The sequence below is a fragment of the Perognathus longimembris genome, chromosome 1 (genome assembly GCF_023159225.1).
Source record: "Perognathus longimembris pacificus isolate PPM17 chromosome 1, ASM2315922v1, whole genome shotgun sequence".
Taxonomy (NCBI): domain Eukaryota; kingdom Metazoa; phylum Chordata; class Mammalia; order Rodentia; family Heteromyidae; genus Perognathus; species Perognathus longimembris.
Window position 1 is genome coordinate 128860227 of NC_063161.1, and position 25694 is coordinate 128885920.

The 25694-nt window shown below is 40.8% G+C and overlaps 2 protein-coding genes and 1 non-coding gene across 3 annotated transcripts in view; 1 reads left to right on the forward strand and 2 right to left on the reverse strand.

Annotated features, from left to right (window-relative positions):
• The first annotated feature begins 710 nt into the window (after positions 1–710).
• Dnaja1 (DnaJ heat shock protein family (Hsp40) member A1) lies at positions 711–11282 on the forward strand. The gene is made up of 9 exons (XM_048362303.1): positions 711–869; positions 1935–2074; positions 2185–2362; positions 3942–4046; positions 4567–4794; positions 8437–8551; positions 8971–9086; positions 9342–9442; positions 10050–11282. Exons 2-9 carry the CDS (start codon positions 1943–1945, stop codon positions 10266–10268), a joined length of 1194 nt encoding a protein of 397 aa, XP_048218260.1. The 5' UTR covers positions 711–869; positions 1935–1942; the 3' UTR covers positions 10269–11282.
• Positions 11283–14689: 3407 nt separating this feature from the next.
• Positions 14690–25694, reverse strand: part of Smu1 (SMU1 DNA replication regulator and spliceosomal factor) — a 31056-nt gene continuing 20051 nt past the window's right edge. The window contains exons 10-12 of the mRNA XM_048362184.1: positions 22413–22580; positions 16137–16289; positions 14690–15178 (exon numbers count right to left, since the gene is read on the reverse strand). Coding sequence (XP_048218141.1) covers positions 15080–15178; positions 16137–16289; positions 22413–22580 — 420 coding nt within the window. The 3' untranslated portion in view covers positions 14690–15079. The remainder of the gene's footprint in view (positions 15179–16136; positions 16290–22412; positions 22581–25694) is intronic.
• Positions 15966–16097, reverse strand: LOC125341535. Its single transcript, XR_007209003.1, has one exon. It is a non-coding gene; the product is annotated as a small nucleolar RNA SNORA42/SNORA80 family (small nucleolar RNA).

Sequence of the window (25694 nt, forward strand, 5' to 3'; positions counted from 1 at the left end):
CTGTTAGTGTCTCTTGCTAAGTAGAGAAAGCCTGGCTGGCCCTCAGTTCGCACTAAAGCAATCTAATTTTCCCCCAGATTAGCGCGGCCCCAGGCTCCTAATGCTCCACAAGGTCCTAGTGCCCACTAGTTCCAAAACAGGTAACAAGCGTAGGTGGCTGCACTTGCGCAAAAAAAGATCAGACATCTTCACAATTCGGTGAACTATGAGCGTCCTTGGGCTGAGCAATGAAAAAAAAAAAAAAAAAAGCAAGATCCAAGGTTGGTGACTCTGGTGTCGCCAGGCCAGTCTAGTTCTGCATTACTGGACCAGCAGGTTCCAAATGAAATAAACAAACAAACAAAAAGAACCCTTAAAAACCCATGAGAAGCCGGTGGGGTGCAGGCCTGTGTTCCGAGAGGCCGGCTCCGCACACAGGCCCGCTCCCTCCCGATCCTCCCGGGATGCCCACTGATTTGGAATCGGGGAGATGTGCCACGGAATCGCAGCGCTCCTGGGCCACCGCCCTTTCAGCAGACAACCTCGACGCACTCTGCCCTCAGGAGTAGAGAAAAGGGATCCAGAAGATTCCAGGAGCCTCAGAAACCCGGGCGCGCGCCTACCCCCACAAGGCCATTCGGCACAACTCCGCCCTCTCCGAGCGCCCCCGCGCCGTTGCCCAGGTAACCGCGGGGCGGTGGCAGCAGCCGGAGAGGCGGGACTTCCGGCGAGTGACGCGCCTGGGCTAGACTACAAAAGACGACGGCAGCGGCGGGCCAGGCGGAACTTTCCAGAACGCTCGGAGAGAGGTTGGAGGAGCGGCGGCTGCCCCAGCTGCGCACAGCTACGCGCTCCTTCCCGCTCCTTCATAGGCCCCAGCCCACTCACCGGTGAGTTCCAGCCCTCGCGCTTTCCCTGAGACCCCGGTTTGAGCCCTTGGCGGTGCCAAGAAGCCCGATGGAGCCGCAGTCGAGAGGCGGTTGGTTCCGCGTGGGCGAGAGGGTGGAGGGTTCCTGGAGCTACCATTCCCTTTTTGTGGGGTGGAGGCCCAGTGCGCCACCGCCGTGAGTGGGCCTGAGACCTTTCCTCGGCCTCCCCCGCTCATCGTGAGGTGTGTGAGGACCGGGCCGCCTTCGGCCTCCCCGCCGTGCGCGCCGCCGCGTCCCTGCGCCCGCGCCGGGTGGGCAGCGCTGCGCGCACGCGCAGAACGAGGCTGGGGTGAGGGGTTGCAGGAGGAGCCGGGCGGAGGCTGCGGCTGGCGCATCTCCGGTCTCCCTTCCCTCTCTTTGTTGAGAGCTGGGCTTTCCCCCCCCCCCCCCCACCACACACACTCCCTCTGACCCTGGCGGGAGGGAGAAAAGGAAGGAAAGCTTAACGGTCGGCGCCAAGTGTGGAGGTTGGCGGGGGAACCTGAGGACCGACGCAGGGAAGGGTTTGTCGGTGATCGTGGTAAGCTGGGAGCAGTGTGACTGAAAAACACCCCTGAGGGAGGGGCCTGGGGAGCTTGCTCTCAAAGAGACCGGTTTCGTAAACCACTGCACCATCCCGTGTGCCGCGATGCTATCTTTCTGGAGCGCCTGCGTTGATTTATCAGATGTGCCATAGTGAAAATGTAGTAATAACCGATAGCCGGAACCTATCAGTGCACCTATGGATTGCTGCCGTCACCACCTCTGGGAAAGGGGAACCGGAAGAATCCAGATCCCAGTTTCAGTTTACTGTGGTAGCTTTGCTGTCGGGGAGAGGAGTCAGCTACTAGAAGGCTTTTTAAATTCCCTGGTAGTTACTGGCTTCTATTTCCTGTTAGAACTTAATAGCTGAATTATTGCAGGAATTATCTTTAAGGAAGGTACTGTTCTTAAGATAGAGTTTGAGGAAGAACAGATTGCCTTAGCTCTGATGATGAAAAAACCTTGCGTTGATGGCTGGTTAGAATTCCATTTTCTTCATTTCAGGCTAGAAAATGGTGAAAGAAACCACTTACTATGATGTTTTGGGAGTCAAACCCAATGCCACCCAGGAAGAATTGAAAAAGGCTTACAGGAAACTAGCCTTGAAGTACCACCCTGATAAGAATCCAAATGAAGGAGAAAAGGCAAGTAGTATGTTCTTAATCATACCCAAGTAATTGTTGGCTATGAAATTGTATCTAGTGACTGTGCTTTGTTAACACTTTTTTAATGGACTTTACTTTTTCCTCAACAGTTTAAACAGATTTCTCAAGCTTACGAGGTTCTCTCTGATGCCAAGAAAAGAGAATTATATGACAAAGGAGGAGAACAGGCAATTAAGGAGGGTGGAGCAGGTGGCGGTTTTGGCTCCCCCATGGACATCTTTGATATGTTTTTTGGAGGAGGAGGAAGGATGCAGAGAGAAAGGCGAGGTATGAGAAAATTCCAGTCTACCTGCAGCAAATTATATTTGCTGCTCACATTTTAGAAAATTCATCCAGTTTTTTTTTTCATGTTGGCATAATATTGTACACTGAACAGAAACAACGTGTGATTTCTGCTGTCATTTTTAGTTTAGGGGTAATAGAAAATAAGCTGTGGTAAAAAGTGAGCACTTACTTTAAAGATCTTGTATTACCCTACCCCTGAAATCTAATGGTAGCTACAGGAACATTTTTTAGAGAAAGGTGAGTTAAAGTTCATGGATCAAGCAAATAAAACCATTACATCCAAATAGCCTGCTGTATGTTAAAGCTTGCTTCAGTTGTGTCATCTAAACATACGTGCATTTTAATATTGGGGGGAGGGGGTGGTCCATAAACTTTATAGCATTCAGGTTGAGAGAAGTCAGTTTCACTTCCTTTTCCAGTATAAATAAGGACTGGCTAATTGAGTAGTTCAATACTAGAATGAATTCTATTTCACTTTGAACTAAATAGTAGACTTAAAAGTTATCACTGGTATATTGTATGGCTTAGCTGAGAGTTGTGGGATTTTTTTTTGTTGTTACTTTTTGTTTGGAAACTCCAGATGCTTACTTTCTTGTACTCTATAAAACTAAAGACAGAAGGGAGTTTAAGCATGCCAAAGCCAACTACAGAAACTGATTAACCAACAGTGAAGCTAGGAGCAAAAAGAATAATGATGCTTCATAATTCATTTAGCAAGTAAATGCTCATTAAGCATGATGTGCAGAAAGGAATTTGAGAACTTTTTTCAGTTAGGCATAAGATAAGGCAGTACTGTTTTGTTGGTGGATAAAGTGCTATTGGAAGGACCACTAGCTAGGAACTTATTAACTCTGATGAGGGACTCTAGCCCCACTATCCTTAGGTGATCTCAACCCTCTTACATAAGTGATGTAACACTCCTTTGTAGCCACTAACCACATGAAAAAAAGGAATTCTTCAGTTGGAAATAGCCGTCAGACAAAGTCTAATAAATTGTGTGTGACTATGGGGCTGTTGTATTGGCATTACATTGGACAATACAAATAAAGCATTTCCATCGTTGCAGAAACTGATACTGGACAATGCTATATTACAAAGTAGTAGAAGATATTTATTCTTTAACCAATACTGGCCTCATGGTAAATATGCTTCTGAAAAGTAGGAATCCATATTTCTGTGGTTTCTTGGTGTATAGCAATTTTCTGTGCTAAAGTAATGAAGTTTCTTGCCATGTAGTACAATGACATGTTTGGTAAAAGCTTTGAAGAAATGTATGTTTTGTTTTTATTGTAAATGAGCCCAGTTAAGCCCAGTTGTAGATGTATTATTTATCATTGCTATATTTCTAAGGTGCTTCTGTTATATCCTTAGATTATTAATTTCTGGCTCAGTTTGCCTCATCTGTCATTGCATCACAGTTTGAGAATCCTATGTGATTTGAACTTTCTTCACGAGGGGTAACTCAACACTTACATCATGTGAAGCTCATCTTCCATTATTTGTCATTTTGTGTCATGCTTTCGAACAAGACATTTACATAGACTTGGACATTTTGTTCTAGGTAAAAATGTTGTGCATCAGCTCTCAGTTACCTTAGAAGATTTATATAATGGTGCAACAAGAAAACTGGCTCTGCAAAAGAATGTGATTTGTGACAAATGTGAAGGTACAGTCTAACATTTTTCACATAACTGAAAATATTGTCGGAGACCTTTTGGATAGGTAAAACAGACATACGCTGTCTAAGACTTGGTGATACAAATATTAAAACCTGAATCTGCCTCTTGGAGAAATATTAGCAAAATGGCATTGCTTTTTAATTTTTTTCTTCCCCATTAGTTCATTTTCTTTATTTGGCTTTTTGAGATAAGGTCTTAACTATGAAGTCCAAAATAACTTGCAATTCACATTGGAACTCTGGCTGGCATCCAACTCCCTAAATCTGCCTTCCAGCTCCTGAATGCCTCCACCTCCTGGATTACTGGGCTGAGTCCAGGCTTATGCCACCACATTGAATTTTGTGTAATTTAATTCTGAAGTGACTCCTTGTGAGTTTTCTATTTTTAAAACAGTATCCATAACGCATTACAAATATTAAGAAACTAGTATTTCAGAAAGAACTACTTTGCAAAAACATTATGTCTGCCACTACTAAATTCATATATGATTTTCCTTAAACTATATAGGCCGTGGTGGTAAAAAAGGGGCAGTGGAATGCTGTCCCAACTGCCGAGGTACTGGGATGCAAATACGAATTCATCAGATAGGACCTGGAATGGTTCAGCAAATTCAGTCTGTGTGCATGGAGTGCCAGGGCCATGGAGAAAGGATCAGTCCTAAAGATAGATGTAAAAGCTGCAATGGAAGGAAAATAGTTCGAGAAAAGAAGATTCTGGAAGTTCATATTGACAAAGGTGAGTGCTGATCCATTTCCATGTCAAGTTTGTTAATAGCGTGGTTGTTGTTTTGCCAGTCCTGGGGCTTGGACGCAGGGCCTGAGCACTGTCCCTGGCTTCTTTTTGCTCAAGGCTACCTCGAGTCACAGCGCCACTTCCAGCTTTTTCTGTTTATGTGGTGCTGAGGATTCAAACCCAGGGATTGGTGCATGGTAGGCAAGCACTAGGCCATATTCCCAGCCCCTTAGTGTTTTTCTGTAATTTTTTTTAAAAAATTGATCCTTAGTTTATATGTGTGATCCAGAATCTCCTCATTTAATGTAATAGGTCTTCATTTAACTTGCTTGGTGTTGCTGTAAATGGTTGAATAACATTTTCCTCCATTCTCCTGTTAAGCCATAATTCTACTTTCTTTAAAAATTAGAGTCAAATTGGGGTCTCTAGAAGGGGAAGAAGGACAAGGTTTGGGTGATGAATAAGTAGGCTTATTAAAATTTATGACTTTTCTGAGTGGGTGGGTATATTGATTGAGTGAAGTGTTTTGAGACAGGTTCTTGCTGTGTAGCCCAGACTAGTCTTTGCATCACCATGCCTGGCTACATCTTTTTAATGAACATGTTTATTTTTTAAATGTAATTTTTTTATTAAGGTGTTGTACCAGAGGGGTTACCACTTAGTTAGAAATTGAGTACTTTGGGAGGCGGGGGGCAAGGTTAATCATTGGCTTTTTGCTCAAGGCTAACATTTTACCAGTTTGAACTGCAGTTCTACTTCTGGTTTTTAGACGGTTGATAAGAGTCTCATAGCCTTTCCTGCCCAGGCTGGTTTCAAACCATGATCTTCAGATCCCAGCCTCCTGAGTAGCTAGGATTACAGACGTGAGCCACCAGCATCTGGCAACATATTTTTTTGAGATGACGTTTCTCATTTTGCTGCCCAGGCTGTCCTAAACCCCTGAGTTCAAGTAATCTTGCTTTAGCCTCCTAAGCTATAGCTAGCCTGTTTTTTGTTTTTCTTCCCCCTTTGGAGGTTCTAGAATTTGAACACATGCTTGCTAGACAACACTACCACATGAGCCAAACTCCTGACCTCTTTTTTAACTTGATTTGCAGTAACTTCACTTAAATTTTTTTTTATGTTTATAGGCCCATCGTTTCCTCTTGGACTCCATGTTATAAATAACAGTGATTTTTCTTTCCATATTAGGATTTAATTGTTCTTTTTTTTTTTTTTTTTTTAAACTCAGGGCCTGGGTACTGTCTCTGAGCCTCCTTGTACTCAAGGCTAGCACTCTACCATTTGAGCCACAGCTTTACTTCTGGCTGTTTTTGGTAGTCAGTTTGAGATAAGCATCTCACCAACTTTTCCTGCCTGGGCTGGCTTCAAACCATGAACCTCAGATCTCAGCCTCCTGAATAGGTGGGATTACAGGCATGAGCCACCAGCACCCAACTTGCTCATTTGCTAATACTACTGATTTACAAGGAAGTTTTAAAATGTTGAGAGCAGTGCATGTTTATTATACAAATATGTGTAAATTTAAGCAAACATTTAAACCGTGAACAAAGCTAGTCCTTTATATCCATAGGTTACACATCTGCATTCAGGCAAATGTGGATTAAAAATATTTAGGGAAGAAAATTGTGTCAGCACAGATGTGTAACTTATCCCTGAACAATAGGTAAATTTTTTAGTAGCTTTTATATTGTTGGGTATTACAAATAATCTGGAGGTGATTTAAAATATGGGGATGAATTCACAGATTATATGCAGATGTTAAGTCATTTTATTATGTAAGGAATTTTAATCTCCTCAGATTTTGGTATTTGGGGAACCAATCCACTGCTGTCAAGGGATGACTACAGTACCATGTGAATCATGATACTGCCTACTCTCCCTTAGTTCCAGTGCCATATAAAAAGTAAGGGCGGGCCTGGGAATGTGGCTTAGCAGTAGAGTGTTTGCCTGGCATGCATGAAGGCCTGGGTTCGATTCCTCAGCACCACATAAACAGAAAAGGCCAGAAGTGGGCTTTGGCTCAAGAGGTAGAGTGCTAGCCTTGAGCAAAAAGAACCCAGGGACAGTGGTCAGGCTCTGAGTCCCAAGCCCCAGGACTAGCAAAGTTGTGGGGGAATGGAGGAGTCTTGTCAAATTGATTATGCAAACCTATTTTTTTTCCCCTTAATTGGCCAATCAGTAGTAGAGTTTATACTATGTTTGGAGTCACTTAGGATAGGAAGACCTACCAGAGTTTAATTACTTAATGAAGTAACAGTTACTTTGCCTTATTTTTTTTTGGCCAGTCCTGGGCCTTGGACTCAGGGCCTGAGCACTGTCCCTGGCTTCTTCCCGCTCAAGGCTAGCACTCTGCCACTTGAGCCACAGCACCGCTTCTGGCCGTTTTCTGTATATGTGGTGCTGGGGAATCGAACCTAGGGCCTCGTGTATCCGAGGCAGGCACTCTTGCCACTAGGCTATATCCCCAGCCCCTACTTTGCCTTATTTTAAAAGTAGCTAAATTTTATCAATATACTAGTATTAGGGTTTAAAATCTATATTGGAACATATGTGGATTTATGGGTATACCTCCTAGCTGCTTTAGGAGGCTTGGTTCAAGCCACTCCTGGCAGGAAAGTCCATGAGACTCAACTCCAATAAACAACTCAAAAACCGAAAGTGGCACTGTGGTTCAAAGTGGTAGAGCTCTAACCATGAGCAAAAGAGCTCAGGGACAGAGTTCAGGCCTGAGTTCAAGCCCCGCAACCAACAACAACAAAAAAGTCCATCACTGGTTGTTGGTGGCTCACACCTGTAATCCTAGCTACTCAAGAGCCTGAGACTCAGGTGATCTTAGTTCAGAATCAACCTAGGACGAAAGTCTGTAAGACTCCATCTTTAACCACATTAAAAAAAAAGCCAGAGTAGAGAAGTGATTCAAGTGGTAGAGGTAGAGCACCAGCCTTGAGCAAAAAACCAAGGGAGAACATGAGGCCTCTGACTCTGAGTTCACCCAAGTGCACTGGTGCTGGTGTCCACACATACAAATCCGTTGGAAAACAGCCCTTTCTCTGTTTTTGACATTGACAGACCACATGGGCCTAATACTAAACACCCTTTATCCCCTCCTAGCTTTGAGGCTAGAACTAGAACTAAGTCCTTCCACATGCTGGAGAAGCACTGCACTACTGAGCTCTACACCAGCCTAGATTCTAGATTTTTACTCAAAGATTACATATGTCTAGATTTTCTATTTAGATGCTGCTACAAGTTGGTTTACACTGCAATAAAAGTAATTTGGTATAAATGTGTGCTTAGAAGTAACAATTGAAAAGGAACATTAGTATGTTTGTTTGCCAACCTTAGTGCCAAACTAGACTTAAAATTAAACAATTTTAAACAGTGAGATAGGTCTCTATGGGAAAGTTGGAACTTTGGGAAATTGTACAACTTGTTTCCCCAGAGTAAATCAGCTTTGAGATTTTGAAGTCTCTCTGTTCTATAGTTTTTGTTCTGTACTAATTTCTGTGACGCTTGGCATCCACAGACTTGTTATTAGCATTTTTCATGCACCCACAAACATACATTTTTGTCCTCCAGTAGGTTGTAGGATAGGGCCTTAGTGTTAAGTATGCACTAAAAGTATCAAATTCATCTTACCAGGTATGAAAGATGGCCAGAAGATAACATTCCATGGTGAAGGAGACCAAGAACCAGGATTGGAGCCTGGAGATATCATCATTGTATTAGACCAGAAGGACCATGCTGTTTTTACACGGTAAAAACTTAAGAATTAACTACTCACTGACATCTTGCGTATTTAGTTGTCTATTTGTGCTGGTCTTTGGGACTTGGCCTTAGGGCCTCCCTGAGTTTTCTCTACCACTTAAGCCACACCTTTTAATTCTGGCTGTTTGGGGTAGTCATTTGGAGATGAGCATCTCACCAACTTTTCCTGCCTGGGCTGGCTTCAAACCATAATCCTCAGATTTGAGCCTCCCTCCAGTTGCTCAGATTACAGGCATGAGCCAATGGCTGTTTATCCTGTTTGTCTTAGAATGTAAGTTATAATGTATCATTAACTAGCCAGGTACCAGTGAACACTTGTAAATTCTGTCAAGGAAACATGATTGTGATGGTACTTTTTAATCATGAATTGAAATACATAAATAATGTGCCATATTTACATTGGTACAGACGAGGAGAAGACCTTTTCATGTGTATGGACATACAACTGGTTGAAGCATTGTGTGGCTTCCAAAAGCCAATCTCCACTCTTGACAACCGAACCATAGTCATCACTTCTCATCCAGGTATGGTCACTACATGGATCTTGTCTTTCGAAAGTTTTGTGTAAAGAACTTTAGGCACTTCCTGGGATGAATGAGGTTATAAAAAAATTCTTGGCTATATTTGGTAGCCCCTAGAGAATCCACAAGTAGAAGACATTAAAATTGTTTTCTTACGTAAATGTCCTACCAGCTAGACATCTCTCTGTAATTTGTTTTCCTTGCTTTATGAAAAATGTGGCCATACTTTAAGGAAGAATTTGGCTTCATTGTTTCTAGGTCAGATAGTCAAGCATGGAGATATCAAATGTGTTCTAAATGAAGGCATGCCAATTTATCGACGACCATATGAAAAGGGCCGCCTAATCATTGAGTTTAAGGTAAGAATGGTTAGCTTACAAAAATCAGTGCTAAACTCCATTTCCTCTTGTCTTTGAGTAAGAGATACATTGATTTATATTACTGTTGTGTTGAGTACTGCTTACTAAGTTGTTGGTTTTTATTAGTTCTAAAGTTAGTTTAGGGAGAAGGTTGCATAACAAGTATTAGTGAAAATCTATAACTGAAGCTGAGGTTGCATTTCAATAGTGTACATGAAGTTCTAGGTTTGATGACTAGCAGTGCACACTGTCGGCAGGAATAGCTATAGCTATCATCTTTTAGTTCAGCAGGAACATTCTGTAAAATGAAATTTTTTTTTATAATGTTCAGTTTTGTTACTAGGATAATAAGGAATTTTCCCCAATCTTAAATTGGTCTCTTAATTAATTAAAATGTCTCAGGTTTTGATAATTTTGAGTTCGAAAAATCTGACTTCCATCATAATTACACAATATTAGACACTAAGTCCTTTCTAACCTGGGATTATAAATCACTTAAGATTAGATTATATGTGGTTACTTGTGTTTTCCTTGGGGGAAATGGATCCATGGTAACTTTTTAAGAAGCTAATGATGGAATGAAATTAACAGAAATTTCTTCCTTCAGGTAAACTTTCCTGAAAACGGCTTCCTCTCTCCTGATAAACTCTCTTTGCTGGAAAAACTCCTTCCTGAGAGGAAGGAAGTAGAAGAGACTGATGAAATGGATCAGGTAGAACTTGTGGATTTTGATCCAAATCAGGAAAGACGACGCCATTATAATGGAGAAGCTTACGAGGATGATGAACATCACCCTAGAGGTGGTGTTCAGTGTCAAACCTCATAATGGAGCCAGTGAATAGCACCCACTACTGGCATTTTAAATGCAGTAGTGACGGAGTGAAGGACTGTAATCATAAATAAGTTCACTACTTGCTATTGTTTTTTGTTGTAATATTCAACTATAGTAGTGTTTTAAAAAGTTAAATGAAGAATAAACACAAATATAAAAGCTTCTGACTTTGCTCTGTATGTATGATGACTTGTGTGCAAGATGAAATTTTAATACTTGTAAAAACTTTGAAAATAGTTCCTCTAGCATCTGTTAAACCACATATTGTAATTGATTCAGCTGTGTACATGGACAAGCTTAAACTGAAATGCTAGGTATATGTGTTGACTTTGGTGTATGGCCTTTTATCATTAATCTGTGGGGCTAAACCTTTGTATTTGGCTAGTAATCTGAAAAAGTTAGTATGTAGAGAAATGTTTGTCTAGTTAATTTGTATTAAGTGGACTCATTGTGATATCTTTGCATTTTATTGCCTCAACTATTACTTGAAGAGTGGCGTAATACATAATTTAGCGTGTGTTAACAGTGATACAGAAATTATACCTTTCTAATGAAGAGGCTTATATGCTGCTTCTAAGGGCTTGCACTTCTAGAATTGCATCCCCCTCTGTGCCATCTTCTTAAATATATATATGTGTGTTCATATATAAAATATGCATATATATATTATGTTGACCAGTCGTAGTTAGCATTCTTTTTCCCTTTGGACCATGATATGCCCTTGAGTAGTGGCTTCTTCAGAGTTGGGTAGCAGAAACCATTGAAGAGACCTGTACATTGAGAAGTTGCATGTATAACATAGGAAGGTGTTCCTTAGGTGTGTTACAGGCTTACTTTAAAACATTTGCTCCAAAGTAACTGTAATTCAATGTTGGTAGTATAGCAAATTACAATGAATAGCTTTAACTGTATGTTTAAAGTCATGTTCATAAGCTTAAATCCAGATATCAGAATTTAAGCAACTATTGAAATGTATGGATGTCTCCTTAATATACTGATTACAAAGTACTTCCATTGTGTCACTACAGGCTTTTTTTCCCCTGTGATCACCAAGACATTCACTTTAAAAACTGAATTGTGATTAAATGTTTAAAAACAAACATGGGCAGGGAGTGAAAGTGGAGACCAGGTATAAGCCAAGATCCCAAATCTAGAAGTGTTCCCAAATTTTTAATTTTAGCACAAGCTTTCTTGACCACCAGTAATTGATCAGAAACTAAAATGACTGACTGCAATGGTGTTTGAAAATTAGCAACACAGGGCTGATACCTACACAAGTGACTTAGGAGAGGTAGCTGGCAAACAAGGTCAAACCAGAACTTACCAACTTGGACAAATGTACTTCCTAGCATCTCGAAGTAGAAAATGAAGATTCTGAAAAAAATGCTAACAAAAACTTCTAATGCCTTTATATCACCTGAAAGTTGTTAACCATCACAACCCTTAGGAACTGAGAGCAAGAATATTCTAAAAGCTTTACCTAATTATATGCATTTTCTGCTTTATGAGAAAACTATTATACTGGCTGTCAACTTTGAGCATGCTTGCTGGGCCTTTACAGTTTGTGTAGATCTGTAAATTGCCAAGTGACACTTCTATGGACTTCAACTTGTACTTCAGTGCTGTCCAATCATGTCTACCCATTGTTCTTAGGTAAGGGGACTATGAAGAAACAACCCATGAACTCTGTCCCAACTCCAAGCTTATGTATTTAGGTGAAGAAACTGACAAAATTCAAACAGGCAGGCGGCAAAGAAATTGAGCTGTGCCGTTAAACTGGTTTCCAATGGGAATTGTCTGAAAATTTGTGAGGGGTCGGTTCAATGATCCTGGGGCTTGAGCTGGGCCAGGGCATGCACCCTTAACCTTTGGCTGGTGTTTTACCACTCAAGCCACAAATCTACTTCCAACTTCTTGATCGTTAGGAGTCTCAAATTTTACTGCCTGGACTGGTTTAGTCTCCTGAGGAGCTAGAATTACAGGCATAAGCAGCTGGCCCAGATCTTCATTCTATGTATGGTTCTGAGACAAGATACTGTACCTGCGATTTGTACCATTTGCTGTCTTTCACTGCCTTGATAGGTAGGCCATTCTTCTGACTCTAAACAACTAGGTATAAAGATAGGACAGGTTCTTTGGAACATGTGGTAGAGAAGAGAATCAGGTCTAATGAGTAATGAGTACAGACTACTTAATAACTAAAGCACATGCCTCATTTCAGAATAGTGCTTATTGATTCCTGGCACCCCCCTTGCATCAGCTTTGCTAACTTGTCTCTTACAAAACCAACAGCCCAGAAATGTTAAGGGAAAAAACCCAATGGCATACATCGCTTAACAGTTGGTCCCAACTCCCACTACTTTGTAAGTGGCTCACCTTCCTTGTCCTGGACCCAAGCGCAATGAGCAAACATGAAGCAGGTGACTTGTGCATTCACAGGCTGCTGAAGCAGGTCTGGGGTTTCAGCCTTCAGCCCTGGAGGGGATTGCCATCCAGGGTTTAAGAAAAGCCAGGCAAAGCCAGACACCAGTGACTCATGGCTGCTCTGGGAGCTCACATCTAGGGATCTCTTTCTAGCCCAGACAAGCAAACGTGACTCCTCCAAATTTACCAGAAAGATGCTTGAAATGGAGGTATGGTTCAAACTGAGCCCAAGTTTAATTCCCAGCTATGTCACGTGTTAAAAAAAAAAAAAAAAAACCTAGGCGAAAGGTTCCTATTAACAAAAACAAGTCTTCAAGTCTGTACAAAATGAAGTTGAGAGATTAACAAATACTGCCTGGGTAACAAAAAAATGGGCTTTCAATGGGCTGGGAATATGGCCTAGTGGTAGAATGCTTGCCTCATATACAAGAAGCCCTGGGCTCCATTCCTCAGCACCACACATACAGAAAACGGCCAGAAGTGGCGCTGTGGCTCAAGAGGTAGAGTGCTAGCTTTGAGCAAAAAGCCAGGGACAGTGCTGAGGCCCTGAGTTCAAGCCCCAGGACTGACCAAAAAGGTTTTCAATTTTGCAGCTAGGACCAATGCATTATCTCACTAGAAAGAAAACAACCAATTCAGGTCCCTGCCTGACCTCTATGCTAATTTGTGCAGCACATTTTTACCTTGCTCCACTAGGTCATGCAGCAGATCCTGGAAAGATTCCTTCTTGCTAAAGTCCTTCATTCCCAGCTTGTTTTTGCTTTGTTCACTGGTTTCAAAAGGGTCTTGTTATGCAGCCTAGGTGGTGCTCCAACCTCCCAGGTGTTACCTGCCTTCAAAGAATTCGGGCATAAGGCTGGGGATGCTAAACGGTCCTCAGAACTGGGGAAGGGGAGCTGACAAACTTTCCTCTTCCCAACTTAAAACTTTTACTTCAAGGCATGCCTCAAGTAGTAGGATCACCAAAATGCCAAGTGAAGTGAATGCCATTACCACCATTTAAAAAAAATTAAAAACTGGAATGCTAAACTGCATTTTACATCTAGTGGCTACGTTCAATTCCCATGACTACTTTTAAGACATCACAACGGTCACAAACCACATTAAGACAAAAGGCAAGGGCTTGCAGAAAAAGGAAAATGTTACAGAAGATGACTAGAAAAGGATTTCTTAGTGCTGCACAAAATCAATCTACCCAATATTGAACATTATATGCCAAGCATAGGTTGGGGCTGTATTCAAGTCACAAAAAAATTAGGAATGCTATCCCTTTTTAAAGGGGAGGCATTAAAAGCCTAGAAATAAGATCTTTAGGAGTCCTATACATCTTCAGTTGATTCTCCCCGCCACACCCCTTTTTGCAGTAGTGGGGATTGAATTCAGGGCCTCCCACTTGCAGGCACTCTACAACTTGAGCTATGTCCCCAGCCGTACATCTTTAAAGATGAAAGAGAAATCCATGTGCAAAGTAAGAGCTTTGTTATCTCTGAAACATTTTTAGATAATATTGATCATTACAAAAAACTTAAATCTCAGGTCCTTGTCTAATTTTTCTTCCGAACAGCATATTGGGCTGAGGTAAAGTGCTTATCTAGAACAGCAGCACATTTTCAATGCCAAACCAACCCTCCTTTCACATACGAGACTGATGCCAAAGCTGTCTGAACTGATCCTGCAACTATTTCCAACCAGAAGATGGGGACTATATTCCCTAAAGTTGGCCTAAACATATGAGAAAGCACAGCTCAGAATGAGCAAAAAGGGCAGTGCCATGAAATCAGGTTATCCCTAAGCTGCTTTTGCTGAAGGTTAGCACTCTAAGGCTTCATGCATGCTAGGCAAACACTCTACCACTAAGCCACATTCCCAACCCTCATGATAGTTTTTATGTCAGTCTATCCAACTGCCATCAATGTGAACCCAGGAATAGCTTCTTGATGGACTTGAGACTTAAGGATTATGAATTCTCTCACCCATATTCAGTAAATATATCGACCAGATGAATATTTATTTACAAAGCATCCAGAAATGGGTAGTTTATTAACATCTTAAAAAAACAGCTACTGTGGGGTTATTTACAAATTTTATGATGGGAAATACATTTTAATCAGGATTTCAGATAATCAAAGAAGTCCATCTTTTTTCTAGAAATATCAGTATTTCAAATCTGCAGGCAGAAGATTGATGTGTCTGCCACAGTTATAGGCAGAAAAACTAAATCTTAAAAATATATTTTCAAAAGGGTAACTATTTTTAAGAATGTAATTATTCTTGGCTAAATGGGGTATTTTTTTTTTAAGAAAGCTGACCTGAAAAAACAAAAACACTTAAGTATGTTTTCATTTAAGTACATGCTTCAAGCTAGGTTTTTAAAAGCTGAATTAGGGTTTCCAGAGTTTTAGGAGTCCATCTTCACTGTAGGTAGCAATCAAATTCTGATGCGGATGATGTGCAATACCAATCACATCCTTCTCGTGAACCTGGAATGGGTAAAGCACAGTGTGTAAGTCTTAATAAATCACTCTAAAGAGGTTCCCAGAGCTGAATGGAAGATATATTAAAAATGCACATATTCTAAATGACACAACTAAAAAGAGCAAATCCAACTCATATACTCTAACACAAAAATAAAACTTGTGGTAGAGAGCCTGTTGGCAAACGTAAGGCCCCGAGTCCAAACCCTAGTACTGATAACAACAACAAAAAACCTTTGTGTTAAGCTCCTGACATTTGGAGACTTTCACACAGCTGGCGTTTATTCCTTGTCTGACTTTAATGTGAGAGCCGAATATGTTTTAAAAAAACAACAACACCTAATTAGCTAGGACAATGGAGACAATGTATAAGTAATATGCCTTCCAAATGATAGGGAGAAAAGTATATGTTATCTGTCAACCCTAGGAGGAACATCTGGCTAATCTAGCTGGCTAGATAGGTTCTATTCCCTTCTGTGTTTTCTGTACACACATCCCCTGTCTACCTGAAGCTGAGGGGGGTCACTAAAGGATGATTTTTTCCTGATAAAGGAGACAATTTCATATAATTACTTATTGTCCCCTACCACTTGGATGGTAAAATACTTCCGTTACATATATTTTCATACTTAAGCTCATAATGGTAACAGTAAAAAAGTATGTACTTCAGAAAACACCAAGTATTAAGGCATTACATATATATATTATACATATATATGTATTATACATATATGTTATATATATTATACATATATAATACACACACACACACACACACACACACACAGTTTTCCAATGTGCAACCCACTTCAGTGCCAGAAGCCTACAGACAGAGGCCAGGCAATGGTTCGGGGCCAGTTTCCTCTGGCATGGAACACTATGAGAGGCTCAGGGAAACAAGCCTGCCATGAATCCATACCCGTGCATTACCATAATTTCCTCAGACGACCTTAGTAATACTTACTGTCAAAGTTCTTTCCAGCTTGCCAGTAACTGTGCTAAAGCAGTAGAGCACAAAGTCTTCCCCCACACAATAGATCCATTCACCACGAGGAGAGAGAGCACAGCAAACAAAGTCACCACCTTCTCTTTTACCAGAGCTGAAGCTTCTGACAATCTAGACCACATCATACACCAAGTAAAAACAAAACAAAACGTGTGTTTAAAAGCTTGGCCACAAGCAGCATTTTAAGCCTTTTTCCCCCTTTTAGAAGTGCTAGAGAATGAACAGAAAGTGCTAAGTTACTTCTACTGAGGTCTGCCATTTTAGAAACTACATTTAAAAAACTGACATTTTTACATTGTTATTTTTCATTGTGTTTACTATCGGATTTTTCATGTGCTAAAGGGAAATAGTCAACAGAAATAATCAACAGGTAAGCTAGTAAAGTAAGTGGCAGATAAAAACTTTCAAATTTATACATCTGAGTCACCAATTTTGCTCTCAAACTCATTACCACAAACCAGTGTAGATTCATTTTCTCCCCTACCATCCCTCCCTCTTTTTTTCTCCCTCCCACCCCCCCATCCTACATAGGATTTCCCAATGTAGACCAAGCGGGTTTCCAACTTCAATCCAACTCCCTTGTTCCAAGTGCTGGGATTGCAGGTATGAACCACAATGCCTGGCATACCATCAGTTCTCAATGCTTTCTGGACTTAGAATTTCTCAATTTCCCTTCTAATAAATGCAATGCTCTTCTCATGCAGGATAGAATGATCTGTAATACTTTATTTATAACATCATTAGCCAAGCTGAGAGGAAACCAATTTCAAAAAGTTAAAAGGATCATAATGGTGCACGCCTATAGTCCCAGCCCTTGGAAGGCTGAGGCAAAGTGACTTAATTTAAGGCAGCTGGAGCTATATAGTGAGATTTTGTCTCAAAACAACAAAAAAAGGGCTAAAAGGTTACGTATAGAATGAGTCCACTTATATACTATTCTCAAAATCACAAGATTATAACGAAAAACATATCAGCTGTTGCCAGGGCTAGGGACTGAAATTTATTTGAAATTAAAAACACAATGTCATTTATATTAGCACTAAAATAAAAGTGAAATACTTAGGTTTAAATCTAACAAAACATACATAAAACTTGTATTAGGAAAACTACAAAAATCTGATAAAAGATATCACAAAATTAAGTAGATATTCCATGTTGAGGGATAGGAAGATTTGATATGATCAAGACATCCAATTTGGATCAATAGATTGAGTGTAATCTCAGAAAAGTTCTAGGATACGAACAAACTGATTTTAAAGTTTATATTGAAAGGCAAAAGACCTATAGAATAGCAAATTCATTATCAAAGGGGGAAAAGCAGAGTTGAAGGACTAACACTACCTGACTTCAGGACTTAAAAAGCTGTAACTCAGATACTGAGATAATGACAAACAAACAAACAAAAAAGGCAAATAAACCAGTATGAATCTAGACACAGACCTAATACTTTTCATCAAATTTAACTCAAAATAGACCACAGACCTAAATTCAAAACTCAGCACTATAAGATGATCTAGACAACCTTGATGATCAAATCTGGGTGATCTTGGGTTTACTGGTAATTTTCTAGATATAACATCAAAAAGAATCCATAAAGGAAAGAACTGGCAAACAAGAACTTCATTAAAATAAAATATTTAAGCTGGGGACATGGCTTCAGTGGTAGCGTGTCTTCCTAGCACTGGTAAGTCCCTGAGTTCAAACTCTAGTACTCCAAAAATAAATAAAAAATATGAATTCCTTACTCTGTGAGAGTTACTACTATCAAAGAGAATAAAAAGACAAGAATAAAAAGCCACAAACTTGGGGGGAGGGAAAGGGGGGGAGGGAGGGGGGCATGAGGGACAAGGTAACAAACAGTACAAGAAATGTATCCAATGCCCAACGTATGAAACTGTAACCTCTCTGTACATCAGTTTGATAATAAAAATTTGAGAGAAAAAAAAAGCCACAAACTGGGAAAAATATATCTAATAAAGGATTATTACTCGAAAGAATTCTCGGCGCTGACCCTGAGCTGTTTTGCTCAAGACTAGCACTTGAGCCACAGCTCCATTTTTATTTTTTTGGTAATTAATTGGAAAGATAATATCTCTCAGATTCTTCTGCCCTGTGCTGGATTAAAACCATAATCAGCTTCCTGAGTAGTTTAGAATACAGGCATGAGCCAAGAGCACTGGGCTTACAAAGAATTCTTAAACCTCAACTGAAAAATATGCCAAAGATGACTGATACCTCACCAAGAGATACATATGACAAATAAACACATGAAAAGATGTTCTGCATCTTTTCACGACTTTAGGGAAATCCAATTAAAACAAGATAGCACTATACAGCTATTACAATGGCCCAAATCCAAAACAATAGCATTCATTAAAGGCAAGGATTAGGAACAATAAGAACTCATTGCTGGTGGGATATAAAATCATATAGACACTTTCAAAAACAGTCTTTAGTTTCTTACAAAATGACATAGGCTGGGAATATGGCTCAGATATACAGTGCTTGCCTTACATGCATGAAGCCCGGGTTCGATTCCTCAGCACCGTATAACAGAAAAAGATGGAAGTGAAATGGCGCTGTGGCTCAAGTGGTAGTAGAATGCAAGCAAGCCTTGAAAAAAGAAGCCAGTGGGGGCTGGGATTATGGCATAGAGGTAGAGGGCTTGATTTGCATACATGAAGCCCTGGGTTCATTTCTCAGCACCCATATATATAGAAAAAGTCAGAAGTGGCACTGTGGCTCAAATAGTAGAGTGCTAGGGTTGAACAAAAAGAAGCCAGGGGGGCTGGGGATATGGCCTAGTGGCAAGAGTGCTTGCCTCCCATACATGAAGCCCTAGGTTCGATTCCCCAACACCACGTATACAGAAAATGGCCAGAAGTGGCGCTGTGGCTCAAGTGGCAGAGTGCTAGCCTTGAGCAAAAAAAAGAAGCCAGGGACAGTGCTCAGGCCCTGAGTCCAAGGCCCAGGACTGGCCAAAAAAAAAAAAAAGAAGCCAGGGACAGTGCTCAGGCCCTAAGTTCAAGCCCCAAGACTGGCAAAAAAAAAAAAAAAGAAGAAGCTCATGCCCTAAAAACAAACAAACAAAAAAAAATTGACTCACCTCACCATATACACTACTCAGTATTTTCCCACAGCATTGAAAATTTATGTTCACACAAAAATCTACGTATGATTTCTCACATCTGCTTTATTATTAACTGCCCAAACTTGGAACCAACACTGTAGCACACCCAAACAAAGGATTATTCAGCACCAAAAGAAATGAGGTAAGCTGGGCACTGGTAACTCTAGCCTGTAATGCTACTCAGGAGGCTGAGATCTGAGGATCACGGTTTAAAACCAGCCAAAGAGGAAAGTCTGTGAGACTTTCATCTCCAATTAGCCACCAGAAAACCAGAAGTGGGACTGTAGCTCAAACTGGTAGAGTGCTATACCTAGAGGAAAAGAGATCACGAACAGCACCTAGGCACTGGGGTTCAAGCCCCATGACCAACAATAAAATAAACAAAAAAGAAATGAGATATTAAGCCATGAAAAAACTTCATTATTAAGTGATAGAACCCAATCTGTGAAAAGGCTACATGAACATCTCTTACTATATGCCTTTCTGAAAAGAACAAAAATATTAAGATCATAAAAAGATGAGTGAGTGCCAAAAGTCAGAGAGGAAGTGAAGGATAACTAGGCAGAGAACCAAGAAGCTTTTGGACAGTGTGAACTAGTCTATGATACAGTAACAGTGGACACATATTATTACACATTTTTCCAAACTCATAAAATATAAAATGGTAAGTAAGAATGAACCCTGAATGTAAATTATGGCATTTGGGTGAAAGAGATGTGCCAACGTAGGTTTGAACAAATGTACTACTCTGACAGGGGATGCTAAGAATGAAGGAAACGGGCTGGGAATATGGCCTAGTGGCAATAGTGTTTGCCTCGTATACATGAAGCCCTGGGTTCGATTCCCCAGTACCACATATAGAGAAAACGGCCAGAAGCGGCACTGTGGCTCAAGTGGCAGAGTGCTAGCCTTGAGCAAAAAGAAGCCAGGGACAGCACTCAGGCCCTGAGTCCAAGGCCCAGGACTGGTAAAAAAAAAAAAAAAAAGAATGAAGGAAACTGAATTTACCGGTTAGAGCTATATGTATATATACCTTTGTACTCAGGGACTTGGTAATATACCAGTTTTTTTCCCCCTCAAGGCTGGCACTCCACCACTTGAGCCACAGCTCCATTTCTGGCTTTTTGGCAATAACTGAAGATAAGAGTCTCAGGAACTTTCCTACTTGGGCTGGCTTTGAGTCTCAATCCTCAGATCTTAGCCTACTAAGTAACTAAGATTACAGACATTAACCACCAGTACCCTGTCAAAAAACAACCAAAGTTGCTTTTTTTTTTTTTTTTTTTGGCCAGTCCTGGAACTTGAACTCAGGGCCTGAGCAATGTCCCTGGCTTCCTTTTTGCTCAATGCTAACACTCTACCACTTGAGCCACAGCACCACTTCCAGCTTTTTCTTTTTATGTAGTGCTGAGGAATCAACCCAGGGCTTCATGAATGCTAGGCAAGCACACTCTATAGCTAAGCCATTCCCAGCCCCACCAAACTATTTTTTAATAATGAAATCACAATAATGGAAAACAGATGAGTGGCAACTAGGAATTAAGACTATAGGGAGGGCTTGATTATGAAAGTATAGGTACAGCATGCATCAATGAGAGTAATAAAACAGTCCTATAATCTCACTGCCATAGAGCCAAATCAATGTATACATGTGATGAAACATCACAAAACTAGTTTGGCTTCCAAAAAGTAGAGGGTGCTGTGGGTATGGGATCAAGTGTCAGAGCACCCGCCTAGCAAGTGCAAGGCTCTCCCTGAGCTCAAACCCCAGTAGCACCATAAATGCCTGTAAAAATTGGTTAAATTCAAATAAGGCCTATAATTGATTTATGAATATCGCATTAATTTTACTTCCTAGTTTTTAATTCACTTTGCTGTTATTACAGAGGTGATATACAGAAGGATTACAATTATGTAAGTCAGGTAATGAGCATATTTATTTCCTACTTTTGATCATTGTACATACTATGGTTTTGTAAAATATAACACCAAGAAGATGGGAGAAGCGTACATAGTATCTCTATTTTTTTCCAGTGTCTATTTGAACTCTGAAGTGTTTTTTTCAACCTTTTTTTTTGGCCAGCTCTGGCTGGGGCTTGGACTCGGCCTGAGCACTGTCTCTGGCTTCTTTTTGCTCAAGGTTACCACTCTACCACTTGAGTCGCAGCGCTACTCCTGGCCTTTTCTATATATGAGGTGCTAAGGAATCGAACCCAGGGCTTCATGTATATGAGGCAAGCACTCTTGCCACGAGGCTATGTTCCCAGCCCAACAATTTTTTTTAAAAGCTGGGCAATGGGAACGTATCTTTGTAATCCCATGGAGGCCAAAGCAGGAGGTTATAGAGTTTGAAGCTGACTTGGGATATATAGCAAAAACTTATAATAAATAAATTTTTAGAGGTCAGGTAGAAAACTATAAGTATGTTCAGTTGATGCACTGGGCAGCTGTGGCTACTGTGCAGTGGTTCAATGATACTGTAGACCAGCCATCTCAGCCACGAATTCTTACTACTACTTCCTCAATTATAGGAATCAAAGGATGAAAAGTGAATAGCATACACCAGCCTATGGGTCTTCTCCATGCTCAGCAGGATCCTCAAATGCCAAGGCCAATGTTATATTAATAACATCACAACATACATGCTTAGGACTTGAGACTCGAACCCTGACACTCCTAATGTCCCAGAGCTTCCTCATGGCCCAAAAAGTAAAATTCCTTGGAAACTTTCACAACATGGGGACACAGTTGCCTTTTTCCTTTTAGATTTCCACTTTAGTACTTGGGCTAGTTATAAACTGCCCCAGATTCATGCACCACATGTTTCTCCTTATCACACAGATTGCTGCCAGCTTAAAATATTCAGAGTGTCTCTAAAGGAAGTTTAAAGACAGATCAAAGCCTCATTTACCCATAGGATGAAAAAGAAAGATCATAGTACACAAACACCCTGAAGAAAAGAGGCAACTTCTGAAATACAAAATAGATGTTTTGTAAAGCTACAATTTAAGTGTCTGAAAAATAAATATAGCTTACACAGTTTATAAAGTGGTGGACCCTATAGCGAATCAAGTCCAGCACAAAAGCATTTTCTGAGCACTCACCTGCCCTTGCATGTTCATGATGACTACAGTATTTGATCTGTTGCATACCACGAAGTGCTCTGGGTTTTTAGGAAGGAGGATCACACTGTTGACAGTAATGTCTGTCCCCGCAGTGCTGCCCAAGGACTTAAACGTATTTGAACATTCTGTTGTCTTCATATTCCAGATCTACCACATAAAAGTTTAAGAATTTCTAGTTTCAAGAGTTAGAAAATAGATAACTAAAAAGAGCAAAATTAATTTTTAAAAAATCTTATTTAGCTTTAAGATCAAATACCCAGCATTTTCATGTGCACAGTAAGGACTCATCTATTTGTTAATCAACATAAACATAAAAATACAAAACATTTTTAAAAATCTGATTATTTTCTTATACCTTAACATGTTGCCCATCTTTGATATTAGTGATATGTTAACACTGTGTTATGAACAACCAGATGCCAAGCATTATGTTTGTTGAACCCAGCACCTGAGAAGCTGAGGCAGGAGGACAGTGAGTTCAGGGACAGCTTGGATTACATAGTAATCTACCTTAAAAAAAATTTAAATTGGGGGCTGGGAATATAGCCTAGTGGTAGAGTGCTTGCCTCCATACATGAAGCCCTGGGTTCGATTCCTTAGCACCACATGAAGTGGTGCTGTGGCTCAAGAGGTAGAGTGCTAGCCTTGAGCAAAAAAAAGCCAGGGACAATGCTCAGGCCCTGAGTTCAAGCCCCAGGACTAGCAAGAAAAAGAAAAAGAAGAAAATTAAATTGGAGGCTGGGAATGTGGCTTAGTGGTAGAGTACTTGCCTAGCATGCATGAAGCCCTGGGTTCGATTCTTCAGTACCACATAAACAGAGAGAGCAAGAAATGGTTCTGTGGCTCAAGTGTTAGAGCACTAACTAGCCTTGAGCAAAAGAAGCTCATGGATAGGGACAGGCAAAAAAAATTTTTTTAATTAAATTAAAACCGGGCCAGGCACTGGTGGCTCACACGTGTAATCCTAGCTACTCAGGAAGCTGAGATCCAAGGATCATAGTTTGAAGCCAGCAAAGTCTGTGAGACTCTTATCTCCAATTAATCACAGAAAAAGTCAGAAGTGGTGCTGTGGTTCAAGTGGTAGAACACTAGCATTAGGGGGAAAAAAACAAAAAACAAGCTCAGGAATAGTGCCTAGGCCCTGAGTTCAAGTCCCAGAACTGGAAAAAATAAATAAATAGAAATAAATTGGAAGCCGGGCACAGGTGGCTCATACCTGCAATCCTAGCTACTCAGGAAGCTGAGATCTAAGGACTGTGGTTCAAAGCCAGCCCAGGCTGTAAAGTTTGTGAGATTCTGATCTCCAATTAACCATCAGAAAAGGGGAAATGGCACTATGGCTCAAAGTGGTAGAACACCAGCCTTGAGCTGGTGCTCAAGAGACAGCACCCAGGCCTAATGATCAAGCTCCACGGCCAGGGGGGTCACCAAAAAAAAAAAAAAAAAGGGGTGGGGGAAGGAAAAAAAAAAAAAAAAGCAAATTTACACTTGTTTGGTAATCAAAACCAAATGGAGCCTGAGCGTAAGATTCTACCCTGAAAGTTCTGACTTGGTAGGTCTGGGATGAGACAATAGGTATGGACAATTATTTTTTAGTTCCACAATAATTCTAGTTACAATCTGTATTAAGAACAACCAACAACGTTAAAAACCAAAAAAAAAAAAAAAAAAAAGAACAACCAACAGGGCTGGGAATATGGCCTAGTGGCAAGAGCGCTTGCCTCCTACACATGAAGCTCTCGGTTCGATTCCCCAGCACCACATATATGGAAAACAGCCAGAAGGGGCGCTGTGGCTCAGGTGGCAGAGTGCTAGCCTTGAGCGGGAAGAAGCCAGAGAGGGTGCTCAGGCCCTGAGTCCAAGGCCCAAGACTGGCCAAAAAAAAAAAGAACAACCAACAGGGGCTGGGAATATGGCCTAATGGCAAGGGTGCTTGCCTCATATACATGAAGCCCTGGGTTCGATTCCCCCAGCACCACATATATAGAAAATGGCCAGAAGCGGCACTGTGGCTCAAGTGGCAGAGTGCTAGCCTTGAGCAAAAGGAAGCCAGGGACAGTGCTCAGGCCCTGAGTTCAAGGCCCAGGACTGGCAAAAATAAATAAATAAATAAATAAATAAAGCGCTTTATGTGTTTCCCCACCCATTTCATGGAAGAGTACGTGTACTCCTACTTAAATGCCTAATGAAGAACAACTTCAGGTGGTGGTCTGACTTCTAAGTGCTTATTTTAAAATTTCTAGATCCTGGGCTGGGGATATAGCCTAGTGGCAAGAGTGCCTGCCTTGGATACACGAGGCCCTAGGTTCGATTCCCCAGCACCACATATACAGAAAAAACGGCCAGAAGCGGCGCTGTGGCTCACGTGGCAGAGTGCTAGCCTTGAGCGGGAAGAAGCCAGGGACAGTGCTCAGGCCCTGAGTCCAAGGCCCAGGACTGGCCAAAAAAAAAAAAAATTTCTAGATCCTCTATCACAAAGCACTTGGCTAATATAAAGCAATTTAAATAGAAGCAGGTTGAAAGAAGTATTTCAAAGATTTCTCTAACAATTTCTGCTTCAATTTCTCATACCTTTTCAAGAAAATGAGGCCCTTTCTTTAAATAACTAAATCTTTTAAGATAGTAAAGAACCATTATTTCAGTTGAAACCTCTTCCATTCCTCTGTAAATGCTAGGGCAGACCCTAAATTTGAGGACCATGGGGGTAAGGTTGTGTGACATATTACATATGTAGTACTAATGTCCATTATGTAAAAAAGTATATTTTATTTGTCCATTAAGTCTTGTGAATTTGCTTGCAAGAGGTGGCTATATTTATAAGAGAGATTTAACCACTGTGTATATCTGAATGGGAAAAAACTGAAATTTAGGTTTCTACAGCCTTCCTCTTTTTCTATACAAAATAAAGCTTGTTTGGACTGCAGAGGTTTGAGATTTGTGGTCCTTAGTCCAATAAGAATTACCCACAGAGGGGCTGAGAATATGGCCTAGTAGTTGAGTGCCTGCCTTGTATAAACAAAGCCCTGGGTTCAATTCCTCAGCACCACACATATACAAAGAGCCAGAAATGGTGCTGTGGCTCAAGTGACAGTGCTAGCCTTGAGCAAAAAAGAAGCCAGGGACAGTGCTCAGGCCCTGAGTTCAAGCCCCATGACCGGCAAAAAAAAAAAAAAAATTACTCACAGACTATGACTGTCACTTAGACTTAGCCCAATTAAGGCTAAATTATCTGGTAAGACAATAACTCAACCACAATCATCA